Raw genomic sequence first — 15,180 nt, 5'->3', positions numbered from 1 at the left:
GACTTTGAATCCTAACTCTGCTATTTACTGTATGAACTTGAGCAAATCATAATATCACCCAGTATTTCATTTTCCTAATTAGAAAAGTAAAGAGAATGAACAAAATGGTATCCTTTCTACTTCTAGAATTTTGATCCTATGACAACCAATCAATAAACATTCATGCCAGGTCCTGTGTTGGGGATATAGAGGAAGGCAAAAAAGGCAGTCGCTGCTCTAGTGGAGGAGACAATATGCAAACAGCTATATATACAGAAGCTCCATACAGGATAAATTAAAAATAATCAACAAAGGGAAGGCACTTAAGGTAGAAGATTACGAATCAAGAAAAATTTCCTATAAAAGTGCGATTTCTCAAGGAGTTCAAAGATACAATGTCCAATACACATTAAAATATTGACAGCAGCACTTTTAGTTGTAGCAAAGAACCAAAAACAAAGCAGATGCTCATCAGTTGGAGAATAGTTAAGCAAATTCTGGATATACATGTGATAGAATATCACTGAAATGTAAGAAATGATAATTATAAAAAAAGTGAAGCATGGAAAATGAAACATTGTAAGGTTGAAATCATGTATTTATTCAAACAATTAATTAACGAGTAAGCCAATTTTACTCCACTGATGCTTTTTTCTTTTTTCATTTTTTTTTAAATCAATGATGACTGCTGAAGTGATATTGGGAAATGAAGGATATGTAAAAATAAAGAAAATTAAGTTAATTTTAAGAAGTATGTTTTGTAACCCAAAATGAGATACTAAGTTATTACTTAATTATTTGAGCTTGGAAGGTAGAAATTGTGTCTTATTGTTCTTTGTATACCCCAGGGCTTAAAATAATACTGGTGAATCTTGCTATTTGTTGAACTGAATCAATCATTTGTTATGTCAAGCTCTTTCTCAGTGGCTACCCAGTGTAGCAGAGAAGGCTCAATGAGCTGGCTAGGCAGAAAAGGGGCAAAAGTTCTACTGCCTCTTCCTATTTCTTATTTAAACATTGTGCAAGTCACTTACCCCTTGGAACTCTACTTCCCTTTTCTATGAAATAGAGGGAAATGATAACACTACAATGACTTGAGAAATAGATAAGGACTTTTTTATTTTTAAGTAAGTGGAGTGTCTTGCTACCATTAATTTGTTGAGCTGGTTTTATCCCTCTTTTAAAAAAATTGTTATAAAAGATGCCTCTCTGAGATGGAGAGCAGAGAGGTAAACATTGATAAATATATTTGATGTAAAAATAGATGATCTCATAAAAAGATTTTTAAAATAGGTAGTTGATGCTATCTATTAAGGGGGCTTTTTCTTTTGTGCTCTGGAATCATATTGGCTATGACCAGTTCTCTCTTTCTTTCCTTTTCTGCTCTAAATGAAACAAGCTTTCCTGAGAAGAAGTGGTCAAATAGAAGAAATCTTTCAAACCCCAATGCTGGGTGCTAGTTTTTGGTCCGATTCCAGGGCTAGAACAGGAACTTTTTCTTTACCTTGGTGACTTTCTAAAAGTTATATTGTAAAGGCTCATGGTAAGCAAACTGGCTATTTTGGGGATCCAGAGAATAAAAGAGGCTAAGATATACTCTGCATCCTTAATTACCTAATGATAGTGTTTTATGATTCTATTTTTGTGTAGCACTGAAGCTAGGAGAGAATGAGTATTTGACAGTGTCTAAGGGAAAGAAGGCAAGTCCTATTTTATAGGTGCCAACAAGGTAATAAATAGTGACTGACCCCCACCTGGCAAATGGATTCTTTAATCCATGTGAATCTGGCTCTAATGAGCCCTGCTTTATTCTTGATGATTGGCCAAAGACCACTCCTATGTGGAGTTATCTTTCTTTTTCCAATCATCATTATGACCAAAATGATGATTTATTATTATTACCCATCCAGATAACTTGCATGCATCAGACTGGCTAGCAAAACCACACAGTAACAGAGAACATGAAAGACCTTTAATTTGATAAGTTGGAAGCAACAATGGAAAAGGAGTCTCTGATTCTAATTATTGTGTTTTTCAAAATGCTGATTATCAAATCAATCGCTGAACCAAAAAATAAAATTTAACTACCTGAGAGAAAATGTTATCTAGGTGACACGTAGACAGCTGGTGTTGTTTGGGAATTAAAACCAGGCTCTGTTTGTGTCTATGTAAATTCAGTCTTTTGAGGTGGCTCATTTTTGCTCTTTTTATTTTTGATAGCTCTGTCAACCTCACTTTGGAAGTGTGAACAGATTTAGACCAATGTTTCATGGTTCTATGAAGCTTAAAACCCAAACCACAGAAAAACATCAAATGAGAAAAACAAAATCTACAAAAGACAGTTAAAGAAATTTATTTAAGGGCATCTCATCCCTTTCTCCCACCATCCTCATTCTATTTTTCATTTTCAGATCTTTTGGTACCTATTTGGGTTTGTAATTGCATTAAGTCAAATGAGTTTAACTTTATGTTCCTGTGTTGGGAAAAGATCCTTTTAAAATGTATATAACAGGAAAACACTGTTGCCCTGGTAACAAGATCTTGGGCAATCCCTTTCTTTGTGGGGGAAGAATCTCATGCTACCATAAACTGTCTTATTTCTTTAGGCATTTTTAATCAGATGAAGCAAGGATGGGAATTAGAGCTAAGCATTAATTCTAGGATACAGGTATGCTTCACTTCATCCAGCAAATTTTAAGACCATGAATCTAGAGATGGAAAGAATGTTGCTTAAGAAGGAAGGGAGGAAAAAAAAGAAGCACTTATTGAGCACCTACTATATGCCAGGCTCTTTACAAATACTATTTCATTGGATCCTCACAACTTTGGGAGTAGGTGCTATTACTGATGGGGTGAAGGGACTCCAGCAAAAGTGTCCCAGGATCTGAGTGAGCCCCAATGACAAGCAAGATGATCCAGTAGAGTCTTATGCAGACACAGATATTCAGCACTGACACCAACAGTTATCTCATATTGGTCTGATCTCTCACAGTCAGACACACTGTAACTCAACTGTCATTTTGGTCCTCTTTGAGGAAGAAGACACTGAGAACAAAGGACAACAACCAACCTCATACAATCTGGGGGTTATGGGAGATGTCAGCTCCTCAGACAATCTTGGATAAACAGGATAATCTGGACCATTTAGTAGATTTATTAAGGCACCCAATTATCATAGTTAGCATACCTTGTAGGGTCCTTTCTCATAAAAGGCTCCACCTTTCCCTTGTTAAATGTGAGTTTATTAGGAACTTTTCCTGCTAGTTTTGCACCTTGACCTGAAGATGGTTTGTGATTTCATTCTGGACAACTCCCCACCTTCATGACTTGCTTTATCTCATCATGACTTGTTGGACTTTATCATTATTATCCTGATTTTACAATTTACTGAAACATACAAGAGATTAAGTTACCCAGGATCACACAGCTGGTATGTGAATCCACATTTGAACTCAGGTCTTCTACTCCAATATATGAAAGTAAGGATAAATGAGTTCTTCATAAATTTGTTGTACATTTTATGTTTGATATTTTAGGAATGTATCTCTCAAAATACATTCCCAAAATATATTTCCTAAAATATATTCCATGTAGTCTATAAGTTTCAACTTTTTCACCAGAAAATTTTTTCCTGCAAGTCACCAGATTTTCATATATATTTTTAAGTGAACAGAGTTAGTTTTATACTGCCTTGCCCATATGTGAAACATTTAGATAATGCCTTTTAATATCTTCCATTTAAAGTTTTGTGTTCTCAGGAAATGTTCTGTCTGGTGTTATTCTCTTGAATATTTATAAAAGAAAATAAACACAAACTCAGAATTTAAAAAAAAAATTATAATTCCTCTAGGTCATTAGTCCAACTCTTGCATTTTACCAAAAATCAAACTGAAGCCTTAAGGTCATCTAAAGTAATTTGTAACTCTAAGGTCACCCTAAGAGAAGTGGACATATTTGAAAAATTTAAATTAAAAAAATTAAATTTAAATTAAATCTTTAAATTTAAAAGAAATTCTTTTAAATGTGTATGATTTGAAATTTTATATCTGTATATGTTGACTATAGAGCAGAGCATACTTAACTAAATTATCTATTTCCACATAAACTGACAAACCCAGCAAGCCATTTGAAATTTACTTGAAATTTGGTTTGTAACTTGCAGAGGCAAATCTTACAAATAAGATAAGGTACCAGAAAGTACTTTGAAGTGCATAAAGTGCTAGCTAAAGAAGCAGAGGTTGAAGAACCCCAAGGCAGGATTTTCAATTCATTTGCCCAGCCCAGCCTCACCCTAATCTTTGTCTGGGGTGGAGCCACTTTTAACTAAATTGAGAAGCCAAAATTAAAACTGTCTACTGGTGGTGAACTCTTTAGTTTAGTAGATGAATAAGGATTTGTCAGTTTGGGAAAAAAGGTAGGCTGGCTATTTGGAAATATCTGGAGGAGCTCCCAAGTAAAACTTTCAGAGAGGTATGTTTTAATCATTCTCAAACTATTCTATCTAGGTTTAATCCCAAATTAAAAAAAAAAACAAAAACAAAAACACAAACCACTCTCACTAACAACAACAACTACAATAAGAATAACAAACCAGCAATTAACCTAGAAGTGACAACTACAAAAATTAGGATAAACAGCTTTAGGAATGAGAGTGAAAACTCAGTTTAAAAAGCTAACCTGATTGGACAGTTTCAATGAAATCTGTGAAAACTAGTGTGAAGTGATGAAAAGTGAAGTAAGTATTTGTAAACACTGTATAAAAAAAAAAAATACATTTTCAAAGCCTTAAGAACTCTAAGCAATACAAAGATTAACCATGTTTTCAGAACACAGAGAAGGAAGTATGACAGAAAACTGTTAGATTTGGGGAGCAGATTGAGACACATTTTTTTTTTTTTTTTTTTTTGGACAAGACCAATAAGGGCGATTTGTTTTCCTTGACTATATACATTTGTTACATGGCTGGTTTCACACACCCTTCCTTGCCCTCCACCACTCCTTTGTCTCCCTCCTCAACATGATGGTAGCATGAGAGGGAGAGAAAATTTTATTAATATACTCACAGACCAAAAGATTTCCCTATCAATATAAAAGAATAGAATCAGATGTCAGGCTGCAATAAATTAGCTCTAAATATTTTCTGGACTGAATGATTTTTAAAAGTACCATATATGGAATTGCATCTGATTTCTTACATGAAGAGATATTCAGAAAGAATCCAATTTAGATTACCATTTTACTGGGATAGCTTCAAAATCTATGAATTCTTGTTTCATCCATAGAAGGCATTTAATGTTGAACTGAATTTAAATGTACATTTTTGTTCACTTCTATGGTTACCAGTTCAACAAACAACCAGATTAGTTGAGAGAGCATCTTTTATTTAGTAGCAGCCCCACTCAGTCACTTTGCATTTTATAGAGGATAGTCATCTCTGAAGTATCAAGAAATCAAAACTTTTCACATATATCCACAGATGCATATATTCAAAAATGCAATTAAATGAGCATCTATGACTCATAAAGGAAAGTAAGAGAATTAAATGTAAATTACCACTGTAGATGTTGGAGGAATATTGTTATTTATAAAATATTTTCAGTTCTTTAACAGTCTTTGAGTTTGAAGAGTACAATAGCAAATGCAAAGTGTAAATGAATTTCTATAAAAAATTAGGATTAAGTCCCCAAAAGAAAAGAACTCTCTATACTCAGGTCCCTTAGAGCCTTATTGGTTCAGAGTCACACTGCCATTGCCAACTTGTGGGTAGAGTGAGGGGAAGTGATCATGAGTTGGCACTTAACCATAAACTGTCACATCAACCTCTTGGTTCTTTAAATATGCTTTCAACAATTAGATAAGAAAACATCTCTATCTGCGTTATATCCCATATAATCCATTTGTTTTTGTTTATTTGTTTTTTGGGTGTGGATTTTTTTTTTTTTTGAGTGGTGGGTGGGCAAGTGGTTGTGAGGTGAAAAATACCTGTGATTTCACTGGTATAGAACATTGTTAGGAAACACCCTTTTCTGTTAAAGATAAGCACTCAATGCCAAGTATCTTTCAGAGTTAGACAGCTAAGTGGCACAGTAACTTAGAATGTTGGGCCTAGAATAAAAAAGATCCAAGTTTGAATCCTGACTCAGAAAACTTAATATGTGTTTCCTTATCTGTAAAATGGGGATAATAATATCACCTATATCAAGGACCATTGCAAGAAGCACATGAAAAACCATGTAAAATGCATTGTGAATCTTAAAGCACTATATAAATACTATTATTATCATTACTTTTAGCGAGAACATGTACTTAAAGAACATCTAGATTAAGTGACTTGTCCAGTATATGAGAGTCCACCTAGAACCCAGGTTTTTCAAATTTTGAAGACTGATCACTATTGTCTCCTTATAACAAAACTTCTAAGTGTTAGCCATTACTGTTTATAATGTTGTGGTGAAACTTATGAGTATTTAGATTGAAAAAGAAAAGTAAGAGAATAAAATTTAAATAATGATTATAGTTGCCATAGTCATGTAGTTTACCAAAAAGCTTAAGGATGTTCTGAAAAGAACAGTATGTCTCCTCTGTTACCCTGGTGCATTCTTTCAGTAAATATTGAGCACCTATTATGAATAGGCTGCTAAGTCTGTCCCTGACTAGAAGATAAATGAAGAAAAAAGTAAAATCAAGGGGAAGATAAAGAATTAGTGCTGTTAGTCAACAGAGACGTTCTCTGGCAAATTATTTTAAATTTTGTTTTCTAAATCTCTAGCCACTTGCTATTCAGCTCCTGAGTAGATGTCCCTATCCATATCACTCATTAGAAATACCCACCTTCCATCAATTCTAATTTCTAATAAATTTAGCAATGCCTTTTCCTTATTGGTATATTACTACTGCTGATAGATTGCTCAGCTGTTGCTTTCCCCTCCATATCAAAATATAGGAAAGAGCTATTCGAGACATATTTCTTAAGTGTGCTCATAAATATGAGGAAAAACTTCTGAGTGTCTCTTTACCTTCACTGAAAATGTCATCATCTTCATCCTCCACACTCTGATCTTCTTCTCTGTATTGCATCTTGAAGAAGAGTAAGTTACCTGGAGGTCACAGCCCCAAGGATGAATACTGCCCCACAAATTGCAGGACCTGAAAAGACTTATTTCCTTTCCCTAAGTTTTCTAAATGCTTTGGTAAGGGCTCCTTCCGCTTCCGGGATCTCCTCTTAAGAAATCAGTTTCATCAGCGAGAAAAGGCTTCCCAATCCTTTTGAAGAATGCATTCAAGGTGGGGGCACTTCTCTGGAGAAAGAAGAGTTCTTGGGAGATGAGAATTGCAGACCTGAAAGAATCAGCCAGCTAACAGCATTCTTGAACTGAAAGCTGTGAATTTTGCTTCAGAATCACAAAGCAGATGCTTTTTGAAAGAGGAAGAGGTTTTTGCATGTGAATGGATGGTAGTGAAAGAGGGAAGAAGTCCACATTGTTTGTATCTTTCTCTGGTTTCACTCAAGTGACAGGTTGGCTAGAAGTAAAGCCACAATGCTCCATCAATGTCATGCCTCTAGGCTGGGATGTCATTTCTTTTCCTTTTATTTTTTTTCCATTCAAATTTATGATCTTTACACAGTCTAAACCACAATTAGCACATAAATAGACTCCTCTTGGTATGATTAAATACTAAGGTCAATTTTAGTCCAACTTAATCAGGTTCTTGCCAGGTTCAATGCCAACCACCTCTTCTAAAGCCCAGTTTCTTACACTAGTTTAAGATACCATATGAAGTCTCAAAACTGAATGTAAGGATCACAAAAAATATGATTTATTATCAGTAAATGTTTGAAAATACCAATTTTATATACTTATATGTCCAAGATCACATAAAAATTTCTCAGACAAAAAGAGGTAATGAGTGGGAAAAGTTTAAAAAGCCCTGGGATAGGGGAAATTGGACAAAATGGAGATTCAGCATAGATCAGAGCCACCCAAAGAGGGAGTTCACATCTATCATTCATATGTTTAAATTGCATAGTTCTGCACTGAATCAACCACTGGTGTCATTTCACATTATCCAAGTGCTTAAATTCTGTATATCTGCCTGAGATCCCTTCTGGTAATGGCTTTCTTGGGAGCTCTCTATTATATCCCATATAACTTCCAGCACAGCAGTATGCCCAGACTGTGAAAATGCCAAAGGTGTGGAAGAACATGGTTCTTTCTTTCCAGGGAGATCTTTTATTTACTTGTAATTGGCAAACAGTCTCTTCAATGATTCCTAGGAGTACAGAGCAATTTCCTCTCTTCTACAGATTCTTAACTCCAATGAGCAAGTTCCTAGAGCCAATAATTTGTCTTGAATGAGAGCTTTCTCCCACCACAGAGGGAAAAAAAAATCAAAAATTCCAGACTGAGCTGAAAGGGAAAGCAGTGTTATTCCAATCATTTTTCACTTGAGGAAACTGAAATAGTCACTGAGTCAACAAGCATTTATTAAATACTTACTATATGCCAGGTACCATGCTAAGGGCAAAAATCTGTCCCTGCTCTTGAGGAGTTCATATTCTAATAGAGGTCTCCATAGAAACATATATACTAAATGTATATGTAGCATAAATGAGAGAATTTCATAGGGAAGGCACTAGTAGTGAGGTGGCTCCTCAGGAAAGCCCTTTGTAGAAGGTAGGATTTGAATTGAGTCTTGAAAGAAGTCAGTAGCAAGAGACAGGAGAGGAAATATTCCAGGAGTAGGGCATAGAGAAAAGGTGATTTAGAGGCCCAGAGAAATCAATTATCTAACCAAGACTGCATAGAAATCCAGAAAGTAGGAAGGGGAAATTGAATTTATCCATTATGTGTATGGTCTTGGTAGTAGTGAAACAGAAGAGAATGAGAAATCATCATTCTAAAATCACTCTATAATCAATCAGTCAATAAACAAGTTAATAAAAAAGTCAAGTTACTAAGTACAATGTACTTAATAAATACAAGATGGCTTCTGCTTTCAAGAGCATGCAAGTTGAGTTGGCAAGAGTGGCTTGTCAGCTAGGAGGAAAAGGGAGCACAGGGGTAACAAAAGGAGCATCTCATATGTAATAGTAGATAGCTCAATATGAGCCAGCAGTGTGATCTGACAGCCAAGTAAACAGAGGACATTTTAATCTGTAAAAAGAGGTATAATTTCCTTTTAAGAAGGGTGGGGTAGGATGATAGCCCTGCCTTCCTCTGCCCTGGTCAGAGCATATCTGGAGCATTGTAATCAATTTTGGGCATTACACAATGAAGGACATTGGTGGCCATCTTCAAGAATACAACCAGAAGGAAATGTTCCTCAAACAGGGTAGTAAAGGGCATCATGTTTATGACATGTGTGATTTGGTTGGAGGATTTGGGGACATTTAACCTGAAGAGAGGACATGATAGACTGTCTTAAATCTTCTAAGGGCTGTTATGTGGAAGAATGAATTGATTTTTTCTTCTGAGCAATAGGTAGAAGTGCCAAGAGGCAAATTTAGGCTCTTTGAGTTCTGTTTATAAATATATTATATCAGTCCCTGAAAAGGGACATCTGTGTCAGAGATAACCTAATTAAATGAAATCAATTTTCATATCTTATATATATGGGAAGTCCAAAATAAGAGAAAATATCCAAAGACATTTTTTTTTAAATATAAAAAGGTGGTATTAGTAACTACCAACCCATATCTACTTATTTTCCCAAAAATTTTATGAGGATGTACATCTTTGGTGGTTCACTATAATCTGTCCAATAAAGCTGAATGATGCAGGTTTCAGAAACTAGCTGTGTGACCCTGAATAAGTCATTGAACTATATTTGCTTCAGTGAGCTCATTTGTTAAATGAGCTAAAGAAGAAAATGGCAAACACTCCAGTGTCTTTGTCAAGAAAACTCCAAATGGAACCATGAAGAATTGGATATGACTGAAAATGACTAAACAACAACCTGTGGCATCTTATCAATATTAAATAAAAATCAATACTACTTGGCAAAAGTCGCGTACAGTGTATCAATGAGGACATACGTCAGGAAATGGAAAAGAGTCAGTGAATTAGGAAGAATGAAAGAAAGGATATAAACAATCTTAGTTGTATTGATACTTTTGAGATTTTGAGAATAAGAAGGAGGACTTCGTAGATATATTTATCGATACATCTCCCATAGAAGAAAGACCTGGCTAAGAAATGAAGAATTAAATGTCAGAAAGAAAAAATAGATTGGCCATCTGATATGAATAGGGATTTACATATGGACTAAGAATGCTTCACTGGCCTTCTAGAGATATCTGAAGCAAGAAAGTCATTCAGTTTACTGAATGGACTCAACATGTGAACCTCTGGGAGCACACTGACAAGAGATGAATAGAATGGGTAGACATGGCTAGATTGCAACCTGAATCATTGGAGGGAACTTTGGAATTAATGATTCTATAGATCCATTTCAGTAAGGCTTAAATTATAGAAATGTTAGGGGTATGGAAACGTGCAAATGAAGCACAGCATATTGGACACTATACAATCCAATCCAGTAAATGTATATTAAGCACTGTGCTAAGGGTTGGGGGTATAAAAAACAGTTCCTACACTCAAGGAGCTTACAATCTAATGAAATAATAATAGCTAACATTTATAAAGTACTCACTAGAAGCCAGGCACTAAGCATTTTACAAATATTCTCTCAATGATCATCCCAACAACCCTGGCAGGTAGGTACTATTATTATTCTCACTATATAAGTGAGGTGAACAGAGAAAAGTGCCTTGCCCAGGGTCACAAACTAATGAGCTCAATAAGTGTCTGAGGTCACATTGAACTCAGGAAGATGGATTCAGAGTCAGCCTTGAATATGTACTGATTGTATGATCCTGGACAACTTGTCTTGTCTTATAATACTTAGGGTGATACATTATGATTATAAGTTAACAAAAGAGGTGAAGATCTGCTTTGGTAAAAAAGATTGTCCCCATACAGACTTCTCTATGTGAGATAGTAGAAAGTGAAAAAGGAGAGGGTAAGAGGGAGGAGAGATTCTGAAACTTTGCTAAGATTGTGAATTGTTTCTAGTAGTTTTTAAGGGGATTCTCTAGGATTCTTTAAGTATACCATCCTATCATCTGCAAAGTGATAATTTGGTTTCCTCATTACCTACTCTAAATCCTTTAATTTCTTTTTCTTCTTTTATTGCTAAAGCTAATATTTCTAATACAATTTTAAATAGTAATGGTGATAGTTTCATCCCTGACCTTTTTGGAATGGTTCTAGTTTATCCCAATTACATATGATGCTTGCTGATGGTTTTAAATAGATGCTATCGATCATTTTAAGGAAAACTATTTCTATATTCTCTAGTGGGAGAAGGGAAATCAAAAGAAGAAGGGAAGGAAGGAGGGAAAGGAGAACTTTTATGGTCATATATGAGAACATGGATTAAAATAAAAGAAATAAAGAAAATAAGGAAAGATCCAAAAACAGAAAGGAGAATAAAAGTAAAGATTTGAAACTGAGAACAGTGGTTAGGTTCAAAGAAAAATAAAAATATGAAAAACCACAAAACCAAAAATAGTTTGGCCTCTTGGAAACATAGAGTAGTATTCTGTTAAAATGAGCATGAAATGCTTCACACTTGATAAGGTCATGCCCTCAATAACTTGACCCAAATATAGAATTCTTGTTAAGCCACTCCCTCCCCACACTGCAAAGCAGAGTTTGTTTGGCAATTTGAAAAAAATTCCTAGGGTGGGGCACTTTTTTGGCAATAAAAGTGGTTCCTCTCAGCTTCCTTGATATCAAGGGTTTGGGGAAGGAAATGTAGTAAAGACATAGGCTGAATTTAGGTGTTCTAGAGGAAAAGGTCTCTGAGGCCCCAATCATTCATAAATGAAAGCTGGGGAAATCTTTAGAAGAGACAGAAGGAACTTTCAGAGGTATCAACATGGAACCCTAAATCCATAAAATTTCAAGAGGTAGAAAGAATCTTCAACAAAAACTCTTTGTATGTCCCATATGCCAACCCTATTCCAGTTTTACAAATGGGGAAACTTAAGACCTTGATAAAACAAGAGAAGGCAGAGTTTGGATTCCTGAAAAATAAAACCCTAGCCACAAAAGGTTTTCAAAAAGCCTAACTCTTGCTTGGCCCTACCACCACCAGCCTGTGTGTCTTTTCACCATCATATGAATTCTTTGCAAATGTGATGCATTAGTCTGTATTCCTTTAAATAACACATTCATCACAGGGAGGGAACTTGTTCATTTCTTCATAAAAATGTGACTCTGAAGTATCAGAAAGATTCCACTAATTGGTTAAAGAGATTAAGCAAATTGTGGGGTTCCCCTGCTCTATCTTTTCCCTCTTTCCTTTATACTTCTCTCTTTTTCTTTCCTGTCTTCTTCTTCCCCTTTTCTTTAACCATCTCTTCTTTCCTCTTTCCAGTCTGATCCCTCTTTACTTTCTTTGATTATCTTACCAAATATATGGAAGGAATGGGAAGACGAGAAACTACTTTGATAAATGGTAAGGAGAAGCAGAAACTAGAAGAAAATACTTTCCCCAACTCATATGGAAAAAATGGGGAAGAATACAAGGTGAATCATTGTATTACAGCACCTGACCCACCTGGATCCCCAAGCCCATTTCTCTTTCACATTAGTGAGAGGGTAAGTGCAGGGGGAACTTTTGGATTGGTCTTCAGCCAGGGTTAGAGTAAGTCAATTCTAAGCTATTCCAGAGCCATCATAGGCACACTCTCTGATACCCCAAATTTAGGAATAAAACGTGCTTTTATTAAATGCTAATTGTATGCCTGTACTGTGCTAAGTGCTTTGCAATATTATCTCGATAACACTGTATATTTGTTTGTACATATTTGTTGGCATGTGGTCTCCCTCTTTAGACTCTGGTGAACTCTTTAAGAGCAGAGGAGCAGAGATTGTTTTTTTTTTTTTTTTTTTTTTTGTTGTTGTTGTTGTTGTTTTGATTTGCGCAGTGCTTAGCATATATTGAGTGATTAATAACTAATCACTTGACTGGCCATTATCTTAACCTATAGGGCAGCTCCAGAAGTAGCTTGGTTATTCCCTATTTTACAAGGATGTGGGTCAGTGTATAAGGGGAACCTTATAATACATTTCTTCTTCATGTTCCTCCTTAGGGGCAACACTGATTAATTAAATTGCTAGCTAGCTACTCTTGGAATGCCTGCATTCCAACTTCCACCTCCCTCTTCTGATAGAAACCTTTCCTCACTCCTAGAATGCATTGTGGCTGCCCCATTTTTTGCTTTCACATTCTTTATTATCTTTATTAACATCAGGTTAGGTGTTGTCTTAACTGAGGAACTTTTCCAATTCATATAATTATGAATCTAGAGCTAGAAGAGACCTCAGAAACCATCTGGACTAATCTCATCATTTTACAGATGAGGATATTGAACACTAGAAAGGCTAAAGGATTTCCCTGGAGTCACACATACACACATCTGAAGTAGAATATGATCCCAAGTTGTTTTCCTCAGTACCAAGCTGCCTCCTTATTGGGGCTTTCTCCTTCCTCAAATTACATTGCATTTACTTATCTTAATCTATGCTGTATTTCTATCCTCCTTCCCACCCCAGGGGAATGTGAGTTCCCCAAGGCCAAAGTTGTGACTTTTTCAATACCTCTGTATCCCCAGTACATTGCAAATTGTCTCACACATAGTAAATGTTTTTTCAAAAAAGAGTTTGCTGAATCAAAACTGAAAATTATTACTTTGTCATTTTGATTAGGCTATCATATTTGATCATCATTTGATCAGAAAGGAAATTCTATTTGTTAGGTCTTTTTAAAATTACAATTATCTGTTGCAAGGATGAACAACAACAAAAAAAATTGAGGAACAAGACCATTAAAAAATCTAAGCCAAAAAAAAAAAAAAAAAACCAACCCAAAAGAGAAACAGAAGGGAAGGGTGGGCTATTTCTCTATTGAAATGAAAATACTTCCAGATTGCATCTGTTTTTCAAAGGTTCTGTGGGAGGATAGCTAGAGCCACTCCTGGATTTGAAATTTCAAACCTCCTGGAAATTCAGTTCCCAGTGCTAGCTTTTTATATAAATACTGTTCTGGGATTGTGGGAAACACAGCCAAAGGCCAACAAGTTCAGGTTTTTAACCCCAGGTTGCTAGGCTTAAGTCAAACTAATTCTAGAAGTGCTTTGAGTAAATTTAGACAAAAATCTGGAATCTTATCTTCTGGAATCATTGTCCTTCCACCATACCTAGGTACAGAAATTTGGATCCCTTTTGTTTCTTTTGAAATGAAAAAAAAAAGAGAGAGAGAGAAAAGTCTAGTTTTGCCTGGAAATACTAATAACAACAGCCTAACATTTACACATTGCTTTAATATTTATAAATGAGAAGGCAGAGTGTCCCAAAAGCCTTAGTGCAGTTTAAGATACCTTCAGGTGTGTTAAACTGCATTAAGACTTTTGGGACACCCATATTACCTCATTCATCTTCACAACAACCTTGTGAGATAGTAGCTTTTAGAATTTGCATTTTACAGTTCTTACAGATTTTTATAGAAACCGATGTTGAGAGACACTGACTTGGCCACAGATTTAGCACTGGAAGGAATTAAGTTTTTCATGATTCTATGTTTTAAGCCCTGCATTGCCTCACACCAATAAATCTAGGTGAAACTATCCTAAAACTGACCGTGCCAAGACAGATACACAGTTTAGGCAAATCCCAGTCCCTTTCCTCATCGAATTTAAAATTAGTTAGAAAGATAAGAAACTTCTACCATTATTCTGCTTTCCAATATCCCAATTTTATTATCACTTAGAGAGTGATTCTGTTTCCTCCTTTAAGGAATTAGGCCATCAAAAGCTGTTTTACTCACCACCCACTCAAGCTGGAACAAACACAGAAACAGTCCTGAGAGTCACTGATGACAGCTTCCCCTCAACTGGCAAGAAGGGAAGCAAATAATCTCTTATTAATCACCTACTGTGTGCCAGGCACTGTTCTAAGTGCTTTATAAATGTTCTTTCATCTGATCCTCACAACTTGGAGAGGTAGGTGTGGTTAACTCCATTTTACAGGGCAGCAAACTAAGGCAAAGTAAGTGATTTGCCCAGGTACACATAAGTACTAAGTGTTTGAGGCTCTACTGCCCTACATGTGTGTGTGAAGTTGTCTCCATACT

At 35.6% G+C, this 15,180-nt stretch overlaps 1 protein-coding gene across 2 annotated transcripts in view; it reads right to left on the bottom strand.

The window, feature by feature from the left end:
- Positions 1–7,431, bottom strand: part of RIPOR2 (RHO family interacting cell polarization regulator 2) — a 124,034-nt gene extending 116,603 nt beyond the window's left edge. The window contains exon 1 of one of the 2 annotated variants that reach the window (XM_051970597.1): positions 6,996–7,431. In XM_051970597.1, coding sequence (XP_051826557.1) covers positions 6,996–7,056 — 61 coding nt within the window. In that variant the 5' untranslated portion in view covers positions 7,057–7,431. The remainder of the gene's footprint in view (positions 1–6,995) is intronic. The other variant, XM_051970595.1, reaches the window with a different exon arrangement.
- Positions 7,432–15,180: the final 7,749 nt, after the last annotated feature.

This window comes from Antechinus flavipes, chromosome 1 (genome assembly GCF_016432865.1).
Source record: "Antechinus flavipes isolate AdamAnt ecotype Samford, QLD, Australia chromosome 1, AdamAnt_v2, whole genome shotgun sequence".
Lineage (NCBI taxonomy): Eukaryota > Metazoa > Chordata > Mammalia > Dasyuromorphia > Dasyuridae > Antechinus > Antechinus flavipes.
This window is presented reverse-complemented; position numbering and strand designations above follow the sequence as displayed.